The sequence below is a fragment of the Stegodyphus dumicola genome, chromosome 2 (assembly GCF_044657685.1).
Source record: "Stegodyphus dumicola isolate Sdum_Otavi_A_Nest chromosome 2, ASM4465768v1".
NCBI lineage: Eukaryota > Metazoa > Arthropoda > Arachnida > Araneae > Eresidae > Stegodyphus > Stegodyphus dumicola.
The window spans coordinates 219,607,256-219,629,013 of NC_140769.1; the positions used below are offsets into that span (position 1 = coordinate 219,607,256).

General features: G+C 31.6%; 1 protein-coding gene across 1 annotated transcript in view; it reads right to left on the reverse strand.

Annotated features, from left to right (window-relative positions):
• Moe (moesin) overlaps positions 1-21,758 on the reverse strand; it is a 56,354-nt gene that overhangs the window by 26,822 nt on the left and 7,774 nt on the right. The window contains exons 4-8 of the mRNA XM_035373521.2: positions 16,194-16,289; positions 8,943-9,047; positions 3,026-3,195; positions 1,312-1,395; positions 1,052-1,198 (exon numbers count right to left, since the gene is read on the reverse strand). Of these exons, the coding sequence (XP_035229412.1) occupies positions 1,052-1,198; positions 1,312-1,395; positions 3,026-3,195; positions 8,943-9,047; positions 16,194-16,289 (602 nt within the window). The remainder of the gene's footprint in view (positions 1-1,051; positions 1,199-1,311; positions 1,396-3,025; positions 3,196-8,942; positions 9,048-16,193; positions 16,290-21,758) is intronic.

A 21,758-nucleotide genomic window follows, 5' to 3' on the forward strand; every position in this document is an offset into this window, starting at 1 on the left:
ATATCCCTTGTAAATAAGGAAATATCTTCTCAGCAAAACAATCTACCTTACATACTTTCATGCACAACAAACCACTGAACAACAGCATTCTCATGAACTATCATTTTATTTACAAAAACTTATTCGAACCCCTTCCTAACCAATATCCTACTATCTTTAGAATATCATACATACTCAAATGAGTAGTTAAACTATCAGCCACTCACCTTACACTCTTTATATATCATGCAGATTCTTACTGTCTTGCTTCCGACGGGGCCATTCAAATCCATCAATTTGTCAGTTTCTTTCACATAATCACATACTATTTTCATAATTTGAACATTCATATTTAGTTATGTTTAACAAAACTTTTCTTCCCCTGTATCTGCTAAAGAGTAAAAGTACTTAGACATTCATTCTTTGATAACCAGCCTTTTCACAACTGGATTCAGAATTAAGACCTACAGAAAACAAAAAAGCATGGCCACTTCACATTATATATTTAATGCACATGAACGATAACAATCAGCAGCCAAATTCAACTTTTAAACATCTCTCCTTCCGAAATGCCCCCTGAAAAACCCCGCAATTCACTAATTCGCCAATACCATCATCATACTCAACCCTTCCCGGTCAACTAAAATTCCCAAGCTCAAAAGTCTACACTAATTAGTGCATGTGTATGAACATACCCATCTCTCTCAAGGAGCTTCAAATGCTCCTAGAATTATAAAGGCTGGCAGCCTTAGCATGCTCATCTACCTAAAAATATTTTGTCACAAATCAGCTGGCTTAACAGGTTTTCTAAATTATCTTCTCTGACATCCTTTTATTACATATGCATGTACATTTGTGGGTCATCATTCATAATATTTAGATCTCAGACATAAATTCAAAAAACTAAAAAGTATTAAACTTAAAGAGTGACAACATACATAATAGTCACAAGTACAAGTTTTAAATATAATCTTAAAACATTTCCCTGTATTTTTCAATAAATATTACAGATGATTTAACATATTGAATGTAATTAAAACTCAAATATTCTTGAAAAAATAAATAAAATTACTTGTCATCTTTCTCATAAATATTCAAACCCAAAGCATCTACACCTAGCCACAGATCTGTTCCTTTCTTATTTTTGATTTCAAAATAATTAACACCATACATCTCGAGATCTTGAGCTATTTTCAAGTATTCCATCATAGCATCTTCCCTAAAAATTAAAAAAAAAAGCAAATCAAACCCTTTTGAAAAAAATAACTTTCACTAATTACAGTATATGCATAATAAAGAAAGCATAATAAAATGATATTAAAAAGTAACTACCGAGGCATTCCTTTATGCTCAGCCCACCAATTCATTATTCTTTCTTCCCACTGTTCTTTTGTTAATTTATGTTGGTCCATCACTCTAAAATATAAATAAAAATTCAATAATATGCAGATAGTACATTCAATAGATATGTAAATAGTAGATTCAAAACCTTAAAAAACTGCACTTCTATCTTTAAAAAAGCAGTAAATAATTATCCGTTAACAATAAAATATGACACATTAAATTAGGCTTGCATTTATGCATATTAAATTTATTTCCTTCTAATTAAAAAAACCCTTATCCCTGAAAAATCTTATTTAAGAAACAAATATAATGCATCATATTCATGATAAAGAAAAAACACTAATTTTTGTATTTCGTTCGCCTGCATGCAATTAAAGTGCAAAAATAAGTAAAATGATTTAAAGATTTGATAAAACTGAAAATATCCACCTGTAACTTGAGTATTCATGAAATACCAATGCATTTTCAATATTTGGAATACCCTTTCTATTCCAGCATTTGCAGTGAAACCTCCCATTCACTTTTTTCAAAATGCATGCTTTATTATACCATCTCTTTTAGATAAACCAGACAAAAAAAACCGGCATGCAAATATCTCGTGACCTTGAGACCATAAATCTTGAAAATTCAGGCAGCTGCCAAAAAGCTCTCCAAGGAACATGCATTCATTAACTTCATAGTGTAATGAGCAACACCATACGACAAGGCTGTTTCTACTGTCAATGTAAATCCCTCACACAAACTACCCCGACTTTGTTTTCCTCAGTAAACAAAGTCAGGGTAATGAAAATGTTTACAGTGAAGAAAAATTACCAGCAGAACTTGATTTAACATTTAAATATCCTCAGCAAGAAATATTTCAATTAAAAAAATTACCTGTATTTCTCAATGAACACATTCAACAATTCACAAATAATTAATATCTTTCATTTCAGTACTTTCATTACTTACATTAATGAATTGCTTCTAATGAATACATCAGGGTACGTTCTTTGCAACTACACACTCACATAATCATACAAATACCTTCGGAACTGTTCTTATAAAAATGACATATTGTAATTTTCACAAGTGACATTTTACTACATAATACATGCTTTACTGTTAATGCTTTTCATATCACTAACCCCAGAGACACTACTGCCTTTAAGAAGCTTTATGTTGTCACCTAGAATCTAGTTCATTTTGGCACTATCTAGTTCACTTAGTATGCATGATTCCACATTTTCTATAATAAAGATACTAGATATATATGCGATAAGATGATGGTAATTTTAGATTTTATACATCACCTTAAAAAAAGGGGAACTAGCCCATTCAATTATCAAAATTAATTCTTACAGTAATAATAAATGTTTATCATAAATATCGTTTCACGGTATTAACTGTCCTCACTCTTGTGCATTATCAGAAACTAAGAATTTGTTTATTTAAACACAGAACAGATAATTTAGTATACACAGACTGACTATGCAATTAGAAAAAGATCTACAGCCAACAAGATACTTCTAAAAAGACTATTAGAACTTCATTCCCTTTAACAATTCATATTGGACTGCAGAGGGAAATAAATGGCATCTAAAGAAATAACCTCAAGGCATTTCTATGTATAACCCGAGAGAATAGGTATGGCAATTTCAGAAAAGTTATTACCTATATTACATTAATATAGACTCAAGTCTAAGTAATTAATCATAAATACCTTTGAGGAAGTAATCTATCATTTGCTAAACAACCAGGTTTGTGAATTTCTGCATTATAATCTCCATGTTTTGCTTGAACTGCATAAGAAGCTAAAAGCACAGATGTTTCAGGTGGACAATATATTTCATCACTAAGTTTAGCATTTCTAACTTGAAGATAAAACAGGCGCTGCATCAAAGAAGACATTCAATAAATTTGATATAAATAACTATATAAAGTCAAAAATTATATTAAATAAATTCTCATACATGCAGAAAAATATCTTTCAAAATTCTCATTTTTGTACTATGCACACCAGTTAAACAAAAACTGAGACAATACTGAAAGAAGAAAATTACCAATATTTAAAAAATGAAAATATGTTTATAGTGCAGAAAAATTACCAGCAGAACTTGATTTAACATTTAAATATCCTCAGCAAGAAATATTTTAACTGCTATAGTTATAAATGTAGATGTTAATTTATAAATAAAAAAGTTTCTTTAATTCACAACTAACCACTTTTCTAAAAATTCTCATTAGTTCAAATTTCGTCTTTTAGCAGAAAATATTTGAAAATTTTATTTAAAGAATTATTCATTCTTTATTCTACCTATTGATATTTCACTATGCACTATATATTCTGATAGCAGCACTAAGAAATGACAATGTTTTTTTAAAACAATATAAAGCTTATATAAAAAATTCCATCCCTTTCTGTTCATCATTAACATGCTTATAGTTTCCGACAATACACATTTTCTTCCTTAATTTTTTTATTTATTAAATTCTTTGGCATATAAATGCTAGATATCAGATGTCTGATATTGCCAAAGAGTTGACTTAATTGAGGCTTACGAGTTGCTCATGATCCTGCGACTCCAAAAATGAGACTCTTAAAAATTACAGTACTTATATTTTAGAAGCTTAATTATTTTGAAACAGATGTTGAAGAGGTATGCTTCATTATCAATCAAATACTAATTTTTTTAAATTTCTCTTATGTATTTAATAAATAAATCGAATTTATATCCAACCCCTCAAAAAAAGGCAAATCCGAATTACTACCATGGCTATGCGACTTGTAAAAAAACATGTTCACTGAGGCAGCCTACGGCCAACTGGAAGAACATGGCCTGGTTAGCTACAGAGTGACATCATGGAAGGCATCTGAGTCTTCTGCGACTTTGCTTCAGGTTTGAATATACACATTTCATTAAATGTTTAGATTCTTTTGTTTTAAATAATGCATAGTAATAGACTTATGGAAAACCGTATATAAAGCGTCATTTATTCATTTACAATTATGCCCGACAGCTTAACAAGTTTTATTTTAAGAAATATACATGAAATTTTCTATCGAATGTTTTATGATATTTTGTACAATTATTTTTATACTGCATAGTAATGACTTCAAACTTACTGTTGATTTCACTGATCTCAAATTTTGGAGGTTTAATTTTGCAGATGTGAAGAAAAGGAATGAAAAGAATCGAAAGTATAAATAATTAACTTACAAAATATAAACACCATTTAACTAATTAAAAGATATGAAAACTATTTTTTATTATCACAATATAATTATTTATTAATATATTATTGCTGTTTTTAATTTTAAGAATAACTTGAATGAACTGATCAGTAATATATTCAATGCTTTAAAACTATAAATACTTCAGAACTTTAAAAAGTATGCAAATGTGTTAATTCATTTCAGTTATCTGACAAAAAGAACACAAAATAAAAAGTCGTAGAAAAATTAAAATTTACTAAAATCCTCTAGGCATTTACCAACATAAATTAAATAAAGCATAATTCTGTGCAACATTACAGCAAGTGAATTATTACTAATGCAACAATATCTTTATTATATGAATAAATGAATATCTTTATGATAAAGAAGAAATTTTAAAAGAATGAACACGTGTTGCTTCAATAATTTCAGGATTCTCAGGAAAGCCAATTATTTTTTTTTTTTTTTTTTCCTATCTATGTCACCTTTTTCACTTGAACTTCATCAATATATAAACTCACGAATTGTTTATGTTTCAATTACCTTACCTTTTACATACTTGCAATTAGCTTCATTGTTCGTTGATTCATCAAAGCTTTAGCACGCCTAGGAGTTTTCAGAAATGGTCAATGATTGGAAGGCAGATTAGTTGAGTGTCAGAGGCAACTATAACAAGCAGCTTACTTAATGTATAACAATTAGATTTAGTTTATTATGACAAAACACACAAGGGCTGTTAGAGGGATGCCTCCGCGGAGGACTTTCAAAGGGAAACCGGCTTGTATGCACATGGGAAACATCACGAAAATGCACCCGCGGCCAGCCCCTTCGCCTAGAATAACCCAGATCGGAACTACCAGTGTTCAGCAACTTTACTGCTCGGTGGCTCGTGGTATAATATATAACAAATATGTAAAGACCTTCTAGCCATTTTACTTTCATTACACATCTTCATTTATTCCAAAATAAAATGTTCTATTCCTCAAGTAAGGTTCTTACATGCTTTTGATTCAATGCATGCTTCTAGTTTTATACCGATAAGTCACAGTTTGTTATGTTTTTCATTCCTATTCTTTTGACATAACTATAAATGTTTTAAAATCCAATCCATAAAGTAAGTTTAGTATTTCCATTTAATATATTTTTAAATACTCCCATTTTAACAGTTTCTTTGTCCAAGAAACACTGCTGTATTCATATGAATTAATACATAGATACTTTTCCTAATTTTAGACTGTAGATTAAAACTGAGCAATAAAATATAAATTTCCATCAGCAGATTTTATGTGAAATTAAATCTGAATCATCCGAAATGTTTAGTTTATTCCGCAATAAAGAAGAAAAATCCTCAAAAGCTGCAATTTTGTCCTTTTTCAAAAATTCATTAAAAATATGTCTATCCATTAAGCTAATTTTCCCTCTGCGCTCATCCTTGGAGATGTCGGATTCTCAGATAACTATTTTGAACAACCAGAAAAATGCATGGATAGGCATCGTTTATAATTTAGCATGTCCTTTACAAACTTTTAACCCATTCAGGATCAGCGTCGTGTATACGCGACGCAACAATTCCACTTCTACCAGCCCAGCGTCGTCCTGTATACGCGACAACGATTCTGCTCCTACGAGCCCAGCGTCCCATACATGCGACATTAAAACAGAATGATTTATTTGAATTTTCAAAAGCCAGTAAATGGAGCTAAGTGGTAATCGTTTTCACATAGGTTGATTCATACGGCATTTGACCTTCATATACTGCCATTAGTTTCTGTTTTGTGCTTCTGGTTTTGAGAGATTTATTGAAATAAACAAACTGGAAATCGTAGTTCTTTGTGTGCCTGTGAATTAAAGAGGAACAGGCGTTTTTGTTAATTTTGTGAGGATTTTAGTTTTTTTTTTTTTTTTTTTTTTCTTTTTTATTTTGCAACTCAACATAAGCTTTCTTGGTTAGTTAAAAAGTAACATTACATTATTACAGAAGGGGAAAGACTATCAGCTTTCTCGGTGCGGAATGAGTCTTTCTCACATTTCTCAAGAAAAAGCCAGCATTTTTGTTTTTCTCACTCGATTCAATAGGTCATTATATATAATGACACAGGCATTATAGTTTGATATATAATGTATAGATTGACGTGATTAGCAAAGGATATCCCGCCAGTGGGTGTTTTTTCTTGATCACTTTCTGGTCATCGTAGGCACTGTTTTCGATTTAGAAAAACAGAAAGTTATCTAATATAAACCTGATGTCACACAGGGTTTGAGGATGAAATATTTCTGAGTGTCTTTTGAAGAAGTTTTAGGACATGTGTTAGGGTTATATTCAGTTTCATTCTGTTAGCCATGGCTAAGAGACCTTACTTAAAAACTTAAAAATTTGTCCAAAATCACTGGACACTCCACCTTTCTGTCTAACTGGAAGACAGTTTCCAAAAATTTATGTTGAAGGAAAAGATGGGAGATGATGCATTGTGTGCGCTAAAACCAAGGAAAAGCGAAAGCAAGCAACGAATTTTAAGCGTGAAATATGCAATGTAGGACTGTGTTTTGATCCTTGTTTTGAATTATTTTACAAACTGCACAATTTTTAAATTGGAATTTAATTACCTACAAGTATTTTTGTTTATTTTTTTTATTTCTTATTTGTAATTTTTTTCATGCTTATAGTACTTATTTCTATGTGTATAGTAATGATTTTAGTATTTTGCCTGTTTATTTTTTTTAATGTGATATTCTTTATATTAATACACAATAAAAACAAGTACATTAAATACATAACTTCAAAAATTGAAGTCAGAATAGAATAGTTTTACTAAATTTATCTAAATGCTGGTTTTATATATATATATATATATTTATATATATTCTAAAATTAAGCTTAGCCGCTGAAAATGCACGGGCCGGTGGCGACGATCCATTTCAACACACCCGGTCCTGTGACTGCGCTTCGTTCTCCCGATGCTGGTCCTTAAGGGTTTAAATAATAGTGCCTTCGTTTTTCAATAAATAATCGTACCGAATGATGTCATCTCAAAAATATTTCTCACATGAATTTGGAATTTTTTTATCCAGAAATCCCATTTTAATATATCTTTTGGAAACCTGTATATATCCATCAGTTTTATTGTAATTTGATTTCCAGCCTGGAACACAACATCATGCAGGCAAGAAAGTAGACTTAACTCATTTTAGCTCTACATAAAAGTCGATAGCTATATTTATTAACAAATAATAAAGAAATAAGTAAACTTAACTAATCAATGTGAACTTGAAAAGCAAAACAGCATAACTACTTAAATTTAGTAATAAAAATACATGAATAATGAAAAATACTGCAACATTTTTGAACAACACACTAACTAGGAATTCTTTGATTAGAGTGTCCACAGTGCTGTGCAAAGAGTGAAAGTTTAGATGGCTTTTGCGACGTCAAATCACGTGACTTTGAAGCTGACCAGGCCATCTAAATTCACGAAGGTCACGGGCATCCCAAAAGGCAAACAGAAATGTTAATTACTACTTTTATTGTCCTAAAATAGCCTCATTGACAGCTGAAAAAATTTCTTTTAAGGAGAAACTCTCCACACAAATATCCTTTTAATTTGGGAATAATTTGCAGCTCGGTTGATTCCTTTATAGACTTTATTAAGAATGAAGTAAAGCTTCCTGCATACACAAATCTTCATTAAGCAATGCAAGTGCTTTCTACAGTTCTAGACAGTTCAGCAACCATTCGCATGCTATCACTTTTTTTTTCTGAATATAGCTCTATATTAAGATTCTTTGGCAATCCTAAGCAGAGATATCATTTACTTCACTTATGTTCGAGCCTGCTGAAATTTTTGAGGTCATAAAAAGAATGTCTGCACTGGACCGATAATGATTTCAATTCTGATTCAGCACCTAAACCACATCTGTTCAACAATGATTGTTTGAGACCGAAAGCTTTCATCATAAAATCATTTTAACATTGGCATCAAGTGTGATAAACCCAACACAATTCCACAATGATTTACAAAGATTTCTTTTCTAAAAGCTTCTGTCAAAATATTGCTGCAGTTAGTTGCTTATGATTTACACATTTCTCAATGTTTTTGTTCCTATCTAGCTGGCCATAACTGTATGCTTCCTTCATTTGTTGGTTTGGCTTTCCTGGGATTCAGATAACATATGCCTGGCCCACCATTCATGAAAGCCAGTAACATAAGATTGTACACCTTGTACTACTGCCCAATCACGCACTACAAAATTCAGTTGAAAGGATCATTGGCCACCAGTGCTATATATCAATTCTTATCAAACATTAGTATTACTTCCAATTTTTAGTTGTCTTTCCCAAATTACATGAAGTTATATCAGGAGATATAAAAATCAAACAAAATAATTTTGAAACTAAGATTTAATTGCATATATTCTCACAACTTACCACAGTTATGTCCTGAATTAATTCTTCAGCAACATCTTCAGGATAAAATTTGGCACGGAACTTGAATTGCAAAGGATTCTCTTTCTTAACATCCTGGTTTAGCACCTAAAATAATAGAAAGCATAATGCAGATACGCTATGACATATGATTTAAGTATATACACTGTTCGTATACATTTTTGCACATGGAAATTAAGGACCATTAACGACAAAAATTAAGGGCCCGTTAACAAATGAAAACTAAATAAATTCAATTAAAGATATTAGCTAAGCCTGAACTTCACTTTTGTGATAGCACCTAAGAATAAAATAGATCCACAGGAAGAATGCATTATCATTAAACATACTTTAATAAAAAAATAGTTATATAATGAATTTGAGAATAAAATCAACTTTATAAAACTTAGCAGGTAGCATTAAATATTTTACTCTTACAATAGCTGGACATACTTGAAAGATTACTGACATTTTATTTATGTTTTACTAGCAGTTAGCTTCGCTGATTTTTTTCTTTTTATGCCTCATTTTATCACGTAGTTGCTCAGTTTAGAGGTTTAATATATAGCAGGTAAATTTTATGTCAAACGGCATAGGTTAAAATGAGAAGTAAAATCATAATCAGCATGATTCGTTACATAAGAATGGCTGTTGCCCCAACTACTGCTTGCCTAGACAGATGCCGACTGATCAGAACACACCTGAAAGCCTGATGTAGGCACGATTGGCAAGCTTTGAAAGTTAGTTGTGCTTTGCCTATCTGACACAGTTATAATCTTGTAACTTCGTAAGATTCACAGATTCATTCATGTAGAGTTCCTGGGGTTGGAACCCAGTTAATATATTTTAAAGTTCCAATAAGCCACTAAAGCACCAGCGGCAATAAGTTGTTTTGTATCATGTCTCACTAGATGTGAAGAATTAAGTTTTACATTTTTGTGCTGTATCTTGTGACCACAGTAAAGATTAATTAAAGACAATAACTCACTTTAATTTGCAGAGATAACTTTTAAAAATGACCAATTAGTTACAATTAAACTAGCTAGTTAGATACCCTCAGTCACTATAGATTTACATATCCACTATTAAAATCATAATCTATTAACACATTGCTGCTTAAAATGCATGTAATTTTTGACATTGATTCTTATATAAAGATAACTACAACATATTAAAAGCTACAAAACATTTACATTTTGTAGCAACAATATTATTTTGCTTTAAGCATCTTTTCTAACTATCAATCAATATGAAAACCAATATTCCCACTAGTTTCTGCTAGCCTGTCAATCTCTTGACTATATATATACCTTTGAAGTTTTACTTGATCTGATAAAAGATAAGTAGTCCAACCCCCCCCCCAGACAGATGTGAAGCAAATTATCGCTTTGACTGAAAGTAACTACACAGTCAGATTAAAGGTTTAAATAAACCTCTTATTTAAAAAGACAAATTATAAATATAAAGTTATGGTCTTATGCTAGCAAAATCAACAGCTTATGGTGATCGAATTAAAAAGAAAGTCAAACTAAGAATGTGGATTAGTACTCAAAGACTACACAATTTAATTTTAATCTAAGCTGGCTCAGTAACACATAACAAATCTGCAACTTGGCCTAACATAGTTGTCGCGTAACCAATTCAAATATCGGCAGCGATACGCAAAGACAAATGAATAATCACAAATTACCACAGCTGGTAGAAACTAATATAGAATGAAAGCAGAAGCCAGAAACAAATTCTGTCTTACAACCTTAGTTTAAAAACTAAGCGATTTTCATTCTGGTGAGGATACGGAAAGGGGAAATTATAGCAAAGGCTGATATTATAAACAGCTTAATTTACATAATAATAACTATACATATACTTTCTTAACATCCTATATATATACTTTCTTAACATCCTGGTTTAGCACCTAAAATAATAGAAAGCATAATGCAGATACGCTATGACATATGATTTAAGTATATACACTGTTCGTATACATTTTTGCACATGGAAATTAAGGACCATTAACGACAAAAATTAAGGGCCCGTTAACAAATGAAAACTAAATAAATTCAATTAAAGATATTAGCTAAGCCTGAACTTCACTTTTGTGATAGCACCTAAGAATAAAATAGATCCACAGGAAGAATGCATTATCATTAAACATACTTTAATAAAAAAATAGTTATATAATGAATTTGAGAATAAAATCAACTTTATAAAACTTAGCAGGTAGCATTAAATATTTTACTCTTACAATAGCTGGACATACTTGAAAGATTACTGACATTTTATTTATGTTTTACTAGCAGTTAGCTTCGATGATTTTTTTCTTTTTATGCCTCATTTTATCACGTAGTTGCTCAGTTTAGAGGTTTAATATATAGCAGGTAAATTTTATGTCAAACGGCATAGGTTAAAATGAGAAGTAAAATCATAATCAGCATGATTCGTTACATAAGAATGGCTGTTACCCCAACTACTGCTTGCCTAGACAGATGCCGACTCATCAGAACACACCTGAAAGCCTGATGTAGGCACGATTGGCAAGCTTTGAAAGTTAGTTGTGCTTTGCCTATCTGACACAGTTATAATCTTGTAACTTCGTAAGATTCACAGATTCATTCATGTAGAGTTCCTGGGGTTGGAATACAGTTAATATATTTTAAAGTTCCAATAAGCCACTAAAGCACCAGCGGCAATAAGTTGTTTTGTATCATGTCTCACTAGATGTGAAGAATTAAGTTTTACATTTTTGTGCTGTATCTTGTGACCACAGTAAAGATTAATTAAAGACAATAACTCACTTTAATTTGCAGAGATAACTTTTAAAAATGACCAATTAGTTACAATTAAACTAGCTAGTTAGATACCCTCAGTCACTATAGATTTACATATCCACTATTAAAATCATAATCTATTAACACATTGCTGCTTAAAATGCATGTAATTTTTGACATTGATTCTTATATAAAGATAACTACAACATATTAAAAGCTACAAAACATTTACATTTTGTAGCAACAACATTATTTTGCTTTAAGCATCTTTTCTAACTATCAATCAATATGAAAACCAATATTCCCACTAGTTTCTGCTAGCCTGTCAATCTCTTGACTATATATATACCTTTGAAGTTTTACTTGATCTGATAAAAGATAAGTAGTCCAACCCCCCCCCAGACAGATGTGAAGCAAATTATCACTTTGACTGAAAGTAACTACACAGTCAGATTAAAGGTTTAAATAAACCTCTTATTTAAAAAGACAAATTATAAATATAAAGTTATGGTCTTATGCTAGCAAAATCAACAGCTTATGGTGATCGAATTAAAAAGAAAGTCAAACTAAGAATGTGGATTAGTACTCAAAGACTACACAATTTAATTTTAATCTAAGCTGGCTCAGTAACACGTAACAAATCTGCAACTTGGCCTAACATAGTTATCGCGTAACCAATTCAAATATCGGCAGCGATACGCAAAGACAAATGAATAATCACAAATTACCACAGCTGGTAGGAACTAATATAGAATGAAAGCAGAAGCCAGAAACAAATTCTGTCTTACAACCTTAGTTTAAAAACTAAGCGATTTTCATTCTGGTGAGGATACGGAAAGGGGAAATTATAGCAAAGGCTGATATTATAAACAGCTTAATTTACATAATAATAACTATACACACCTTTAAAGAATAATTTTCTTTCTCTTTACGGATTTGGTTACTTTCTTCAATGTTTCCTCTTTATTTTAAATTTTTTGGATTTAATTAAAGATTTCTGTTTTTCCAAAAAAAAAAAAAAATGCATTAAAAAACGTATAGCTAATTTTATTTCTTCAGTAATATAACATTTAGAATAAATATGAAACGATATATGGTAAGGGACAGTTACAGAGATCGTGTAGCAGAATTTTTGGAATTTATGAATGCACTAGGCAGCACAATTTAGGATCCACAAAAAGTACATTAGGTGGGAAAATACGTAGTGCCAGCCCTGTATATGATGCACACAGCCGTAACTACGGTTTTCAGCACCCAGGGACAATTGAAGATTTTGCGCCCCCTTCTGTATGCCAAGAATGAAAAACATTTCATTCTAAAATTTTTGTAACATCAATTTGGCACCCCATGCATGCTGCCTCAAGGGACAGATGTGTCCCCTTGCCTCACCCTAGCTACGTCACTGATGATACATTGAGACATATAAGATGAATCTTTTAAATTGAATGTTTTCAATTTCTTTATTAATAGAAAAATTTCTTTCCATAAATGCCTGTCCATGTTATAAGATTAGAAGCATTTTTGATATTTTCTATGCTTGTGTCTAGTGGAAAGTAGAGAAAACAAAGAGAAGACTATCAGAAGTAAAACATTAAAATTTTATGTTTTCATAGTTCGTCAGAAATTCTGCAAAAAAAAATAATTTCACCACAAACTTTCTGTAAAATACATTCATTACATGTTAATACCATGAAGACATTTTCCTGGAATCTTCTAGTCTATAAAGCTTGCCTTCAAATCCTTCTAGCTTTTCAAGTTGCAATATCTGAAATCTTACAGAAAATTTACCACTACCAATTCTGCAACAGGAAAAAAAAAAAAAAAGAAAAGAAAAGAAATATGTTGAATAAAAAAAATCATAGGGAAAAAAGTGCAAAATTGATTTCAGATAGAAAACTGATGCACATTGAGACGTTTCATTTTAATGTTATTTCTTGAATACAATTTCAACATATTAGCATTATTTTAATGAAATGGATCAATGTTATGTTTTAAAAAATATAGTCAAAAAATTCCCAGATTTCTGAATTAAAAATTTTCTATAGAAACCAATCTTAAAATTACCAAAATGTTGATAAGTCCTCAAAAATTTGGAACCATTTAATAAAGAATTCACATTCCCAAAAGCGAAAGTTGTTTAAGAGCTCTTCATTAGAAAAAATGAAATAATTTTGAAATGCGTATGTTTCACTTCTTGGTCAAAAGCTTGAATATTCCACCGTTTATATTAGAAAAAGGATAAATTATAATTCATGAAACTTTTCACTCATTCATTCAAAAGGTAACTATATTTTTCAATGAATCGCCAAAAATATTTGCCTAATATGCTAATTCACATTCAAACTGGCAGTCGTAGAAATTTCAAATGATAAAGTTTAAGGACCTCTTGCTAAATTCCATTTAATTGAGGATTTCTAAGGACCAAAAATCGATTCCAAAATACCTAAGGACTTTTAAGGACTCTCGAACCCTGTATGTAAGGTATTGGCAGTGCCTATATTTTGCATTAATGATACAATAGTTATCCAAGATGTCCATTCAGGGTTAGGATGGCATCCCAGATGAAAGCGTATTCTAAATTGAAATTGTGATATATAATCATCACTAGGATTTCCATCTCTCAGCATCGGTCAGTGTGTGACAATTTTAATCATCAAGCCGAAGATATCATAAAAGTACTTACCACTTTAATAATGCTGCCAATTCACAGGTGAAAATTCTTTTAAGCTGGGAAAGGACTGGTTTATTTGATTAAGGAACTAATCTGGCTAAGGGGCGAGATGCCTTATGGAGGACTTTATAAGAGAGGCTGGCTAGTATACACTCGTACACACGGGGAAGATCAATAAAATGCTCATGAAGCCAGCCTGTTTGGCTGTACTTGAATCCAGGTTGAACTTTGAAAGACTGACTCTCTGCAGTGTTAATTATTCCTAAATTAAAGACTCTGAAACTAAGCTCAAAGCATTTGTTCATACTTTGGCACCTTTTTTATAAACAACTTATCTTTTTCTGAATTAAAAGTCCCATATTAAAAGAAGCAATTCTTACAAGAGGTATCACTGACAAGACACTTAACAACTTCTTAAAATTCACATTTCGTTAATTTAAAAATTTATATGATGTTCTAATTTTAAACACTTTTCACAATCAGCATCTTTGTCAGATTAACCAAAAAAGGAAAAAGGACACAAAACTCCATACACACGTATCAAATATGTAAGAGCTATTATCGATTTTCTGCTCCCCTATGAAAAGTCACCAACTCACTGGTAACTATGAATTGGTGAAAAGGTTTCCTTTAAACAATGAACAGCATTTTATAAGAAACAAATTTTACCAAGGAAAAAAAAATCTGTAACCAATACTCACATTTTTACAATAAGCTCAGTTAAATATAAAACATGCAAATCAACATACATTAAAACAGGTACTTATGTTTTATTGCAACCACCTTAGTAAAATTCATCAAATTTTCAGAAGTTGCCAAACTCTGGCAACCATGAGCGTAACAGTTCTTTAGGTAATCATATTAAGTTGAATTTCAAAAATTCATTGAATAATTTTTTTTTTCCTGTAAAAAATTTCAAACTGCACCAAGGTGGTTTTGCTAATACATAAATACCCTAAAATGTGTGTTTACTGCATACATGCACAAGTCTGCTACTGCTGTATTTATATTATTTGAAATATGCCCAAAACAGTAATTCTACCAAATGTTTAAAATCATAGGTGCACAATACTAATCAAAGTACTATTTTAAGGTATCTTGATTGATACTTGTAAATTTTACTTCTAAATGAAATGAAAGAAAAGTTGTTACCAAGTTAAGATGACATTAAAAATACATTTTTAAATAACAAAATTTTTACAGAAATGTTTAAAGAGAATTCATTTTGTTTCCAATAATATATATTCATAATTAAAAAACTTTCAGTTTAATTTTTCAGGGAGCTTAAAATTGCAGACGTGAAAGCCCTTCTCGCAATATTTCACATCGCATCCCCCTCACGGCTTCCAAAGTGGTAAATAACTTCATTTTAATGCACATTTTTGCAAATCTGTGTGAAAGGTAAAATAATTGTTTCTTGAAAGAAAAGTACAGCTTCATTTTCACTTGATAGTAAACTGAAAACTGTCAACTACCTGAATTTATAAAATGATTTCTTACGAAAGGAAAAAAAAAAAAAAGGCGATTTCAGAATTTTTACCGTTTGGTTTTCATTATAATTATTTTGGTGATAAATGCTATCAAACATGGCAATTAATTGTTAGTCACCATTAAACATATCAATACTAATATCAAATAGAACTTGAAAAGGAAAAGATGAAAGTAATTAAACACTCAAAAAACAAACTTTCTACAGAAAAACATGCATTTGGTCCTTTAAAATCCCTCCATTAAACCTCCATTTTGTTGATCAAAGACACTGTAGAAAAAGTCACAAATAAAAAATGATAACTGGAATAAACAGAATAAATTTACCTTTTTATTAAGTTTCAACCACGTTGTCAAGCCTTTGCTGTCAGTGTACTGAAGACCAAAAAACCAAATTTCCCGCAATCCAATCGTCTTCACAACCTATAAAAATTTTAAAATATGCAAATTATGTTCATCATTTAAGTTAATGGAAACAGAACATAAGATAAGAGTACAGAAAGAATGATTCACAAAAAGAAATACAGTACAAAGTCCATAAAAGTCTCGTCGGGACTTTGGCGACTCCGGATTAGGGGTTTTTCCAGATTATAGATCATCAATTTAAATCTGGTAAGATGGCATGCAGAAATTACACAATTAAAAATACAAAACCGCAATTTATGAAATAAAGAGCAATTATGATCTAAAAAGTATAAAATTTACAAAAAAAAAAGCTTAATATTTATTTATTTACTTTAGTAAACATTTCTTTCAATGTAAGTTGTTTAAGTTGCTTCGTTTTTTGTGCTAATACTTTCTCTTTAATTCCATAAACAGACACAATTTCTTGTTCAGTTACAAAGTTCTACTGTTCAAGTCCTGTAATTGCCGTGTCGAGAATACCGACTAACTTGTCAATCAAAATTTTTTCGTTTTCAATAACGTTCTCCGTTACTTTCTTCATTATCGGAAGCGCGCATGGGTAAACGCTTTACTGGCTTTACGTACATGAGTAGTGGACGGCCGCATCAAACGCGCATGCATAAGTTTGTGGCTTTGAGGTTTGGATTATAGATCATTCCGGATAATGAACGTTCGGATTACAGACTTTGTACCGTATTAAGTATTTTGTGTAAACACTTATCAATATATACCAGAAAATGCTTACTAAATGGGATGCAAAAATGATGCTGTAAATCTTAATACAATTGCCACCCATTTATAGAAATGACTAGAGTATCAGCAAAAATAAAAGCATCTCAAACTAACCTTCTATTTCATATACTCACAAAAAAAAAAAAAAAAAAAAAAAAAAAATTCAATACAATATGAAATTTGTAAACACTCAGTTCAGAAAGGACAAATTGGCATAAATTGTCGATAGTTTATACAGGATGTCCCACTCAAAAGGAAACCCAAGAATAGTGTGATAAAAACCTTACAACAAGAGGAAATAAAATCAGATTTTTTACATGACATACCTTTATGTTTAGGAAATGAAAAAGTGCATAACAGGAGATGCTAAAAGTGATCTTCCTCACCTGTACACACAGTTCAACACAGCACTGCATGTTTGGCATTAGAATATTTGGCATCGCTGCCTGGATTTCACAGTGCATGTTCCAATGTAATTCATCAATATGGCAAAATTGTGTTTCTTGTGAAACAGTGTTGGATAAGTAGTTCCTTTATGACATGTCAGTGATTGTTTTTTGAAACATTTCTGAAACAGTGATAGTCGATACAAACCATCTGAACATTGTACTCAAGGCTTGCTGAAGAAGCTGAGCTTTGTTGGATCAACAAGGCAAGAGGCAATCAGTTATCTGAAGTATGGTTGATGTAAAGACAACTGTTAGCTTCCTCCCCAATCTTTGCAGCATTTATCGCAGGAATCTAGACTATCACATACCATGTATTGAAAAGCTACAAAAAAAGCAGGCCTGTATCCCTATAAGCTTACAGTTGTTCATTTGATACAGACTGGCCATAATAAAACCCTAACAAAGCACCATTGGTTTCAGCAAATTATCAGTGATTGCAGTACATATGGTACAGTGATGAAGCATGATTCAACTTGTCATGTTACATGAACTACCAAGACACACATTTATGGAATACTGACAACCAGCATAGTCATTGAGGAACCCTTTAAAAGATGGGTTATTCCAAGTATTATCACAGTCGCCAATTTAGTTTTTAACAACTGCCACCAATGAAATATACCAAGTACTGTTTTATGAATTTTGTCACAGTCCGATACGGAACTGACACTTGGCTGATGGCACCAGCAAGATGGGGACAACATGCCACATATCTAAAGCGATTATGGCTGCAGTGGAAGCATTTTTCCTTGATAGAGTATTTTAAAACATTACGGTCCCCCAAGATCATCAGACTTAACTCCCCTTAACATTTTTCTACAAGGTCACCTTAAATGCATACAAGTACAAACCATACATCATTGACAAGCTATGTCAGATCTATTGGCAAAAGAGGTGTTGGTTCAAAGTTGCATACTTTGAACTACCTTACTGGCTTCTGAATGAAATGTTTTTAGATTTTTTGCAGTCTGGATTTTTTTCCCCTAACCAATTTCCATTTTTTGCATGAGCAGGAAGATGCTGTATGCTCACTCTTGCAATTTATACACAGTGCTGCAACGATACAGTTTTCACTAAACACTGCGTTTATGTCAGGTTACCATAGCACAAGTTTTCAGAATGACCGAAATGAAGCATTCTATTGGGTTTAAGATATCCAGCCTTAATATGTTTAGCCAGATCAAGCGAGTTGAAGGTCTGGATCATAAGTTTTATGTTGATCAACTACCTTTCCTTCCCCTAGCAGCATAGACATTTTGACTGGCAAGCTTGGAAATGAACTCCATTTCGTAAACAAAGAGACTGACCTCCAAGATTATGTCTAAAAAAATTTCAGGATTTTAAGTGCTGAAACAATTACGGCCACTTGCCCACGTTTGAATATTTGAAGTAGCAAAGCAGATTGGGTGGCCAAAATCGCATAAATTAGCAGATCTCCCAAACATAGCTACTTTTGTTTCTCGACTCGCACCATACAATGCATGAATATGTTTATTACAAATAGAGACTTTTTTGCAGTTCACCAAAAGGCTAGATATTGCAAGAAAAACAGGGACTATTATTATATTCTCTAGCATTTGCGATGGAATGTATCATCTTGAAGGTACATGTACTGTATTCTGAACTTCATTGTTCTGGTTTGTCATCGTTATTACATTTATATCTGTGTTAGCCATATTGAAAGAAAATTCGAGTCCAACCAACCCGCCCAACAAAGGAAGACAGAATTCTGTGTTAGGGCTAGCCAGACCTATATGCAAACTGAAGCCCCACAATCAGCTTTCCCAAAAGCTTATCCTCAAGCCGCCAACACTAAAGTTGGGACACCAGCCGAATGACACTAGTGACGACAACTAAGCACCTTTCGTTTAGCTGAAGCAGACACCAAAGTAATATGTTGGGCTCCTTAACTACCTGGATAATCCTTTTCAATGACATAGATATCCACACACACTGCAAACACATGGGCATGCGAAAACTTAAAAGAAGAGTTCCTCTCTGAAGAGGAAAACCACAAGGAAGAGAAAGAGAGTAAAGTGGTAGCCAAGAAAAGGGGAAGAAAAAAAGGAGGATAGATCACTGGGGCTCCAGGATCGTGACACTCATCTCACCTAGACGATGATCCTCTAAAAAGATAGGGTCATTAAGACTGAAGGCATCATTCAAAGTGTAGAATAATTCCAGTCCAAGAATAGATTCCTGAAAGATAGCTTAGCATAAATTTCTTTGCTTTAAGAAAGGTAATTTCAAAGTGAGAACAGCAGAATCTAACAAATATCTCCAAAATTTGAGACTACAATCTATCCACATATTTACCTTAGATAATGAAACTATATTTATTTAATAAGTTGAACATAGTCTGTCAACAACAAGAGACTTGACCTTGCCTGTTAGGAAGATAGTTAAAAATGAATGAACCTGAATTCAATTATTACAGAGCATGAGTTATTAGTCTCATTTACCTACAGATGCTGGGATTACTTAATACCACATGATGTAGGTGTGGCCAAGTCTTCTCATAACAGACATGTACATATAACATACAGTTCAACCTTTTCATTTTTTCCTTCCAGTCATCATTAATTCTGAATTAACAGCAAAAATCACTATCAAGAACAGAAATATATTTCAAAACAGATCTTGAATTTCTCCTTATATCTGAAACTTCCCAACTTTGCAATAAAAAAATATATAAATAAATTTGGTTTATTTGTAGGATCTGTTCACATAGCTGAATTTTTCAGTATATTTTCTGTTAGCTTATGAATTTGAATAGGTAGCTTTCTAGAATGCAAGGATAAATCTGAAGCCAAGCATTTGCGTCGTAATTCTCAATTTAGATGTCCGACAGTCAGCACAGATAAATGAATTGAAAGAAATTAAAATGGTTTATTTACACTTAAAAAGTCATGAAACTTTGTAAAATTTTTCTTCCCTTTGAAAAGAAATATTCTACAGATAATATTACTTCTATAACATTTGCAAAAATTCAAAAGCTCATTTGAAATAATGAATTGTTTTCATAAACAGAGATACTAATTTCAATAGAATTTCTCAAGCAGTACTTCACACACACCTTTTTAGTGCAAAGCACAACATCATTTATGAATCAAAAATAGCGACACTAAATTTCTTCACATGTAAAGAAAAAATAGATTCTTAGAGATTCAAACATAGTATTTTATAATACTATAAAAATGTAGTTAGGAGATCAAATGAAAAGTTAAAAAAAAAAATTAAATAGAGGCCAACAGCATTATGTTTCAGAAAAATGAAAAGTACCAAACACAGTTAAAATTATCGTTACTGTTACACTAAAAAATGTATAAATAAAACATTAGGTAACTAATGTTTTCTTAGCTAAAAATCTAGATTTGAAAATGCAGATTAAGTTATACATCGTCTATGTAAGTAAATTCTTTCTGGGATCATAAGGAGAGTTTTGAATTTAGAATTCCATGTAATAAAACAGTTACATAATTTTAATTTTTAAAGCTTTTTAAGGCAAATATAAATGCTTCTCGAAAATAAGTACATTATTTTTTTTAATTGAATTTTTCCAGGAAAGTCGAACAATGAATCACAAAGCGAAACATACTAATCAGGCATTTAAATGAAATACTGGAATAAATTTTCATACACATAATTTACAAATGCGGTTTTCTTATTACCAGCTTTTAATATATGTAATTATAAATTCAATTGGTACTTACGTATTATCGCAACCAGGTTGGCGCGATTTGCAAGTTTGAGTAAAAAAGTATGAATAGAAAGAAAATGTACATTTATTAATTAGATAATTTTAATACAGTTTTTTATATTATTTTGTTTTAAAATATAAAATAGCAATTAAACCCTTCCAGTTTCGAATTTGAATAAGTTGCAGAATTATTTTTTCGGCGGAAATCTTTTGGCTATTGCTTTTAGCACTGATTGAAAACAGTCTTCGCCATATTTCGCTATTCTGGGATATTTTTTAAAGTGAAAATTGATCGATGTGCACATGGGCAAGCCAATGTGGTGCGCAATGCCGAGTTTGTGCAATTCTGGGATGTTTTTTTAAGTGAAAATTGATCGATGTGCACATGGGCAAAGCCAATGTGGTGCGCAATGCCGAGTTTGTGCAATTCTGGGATGTTTTTTAAGTGAAAATAGATCGATGTGCACATGGGCAAAGCCAGTGTGGTGCGCAATGCCGAGTTTGTGCAATTCTGGGATGTTTTTGAAGTGAAAATAGATCGATGTGCTGCGCGATGCCAAGAGACCAAAATTCACATAAATCGCTAAATTTGGCGATTTATGCGAA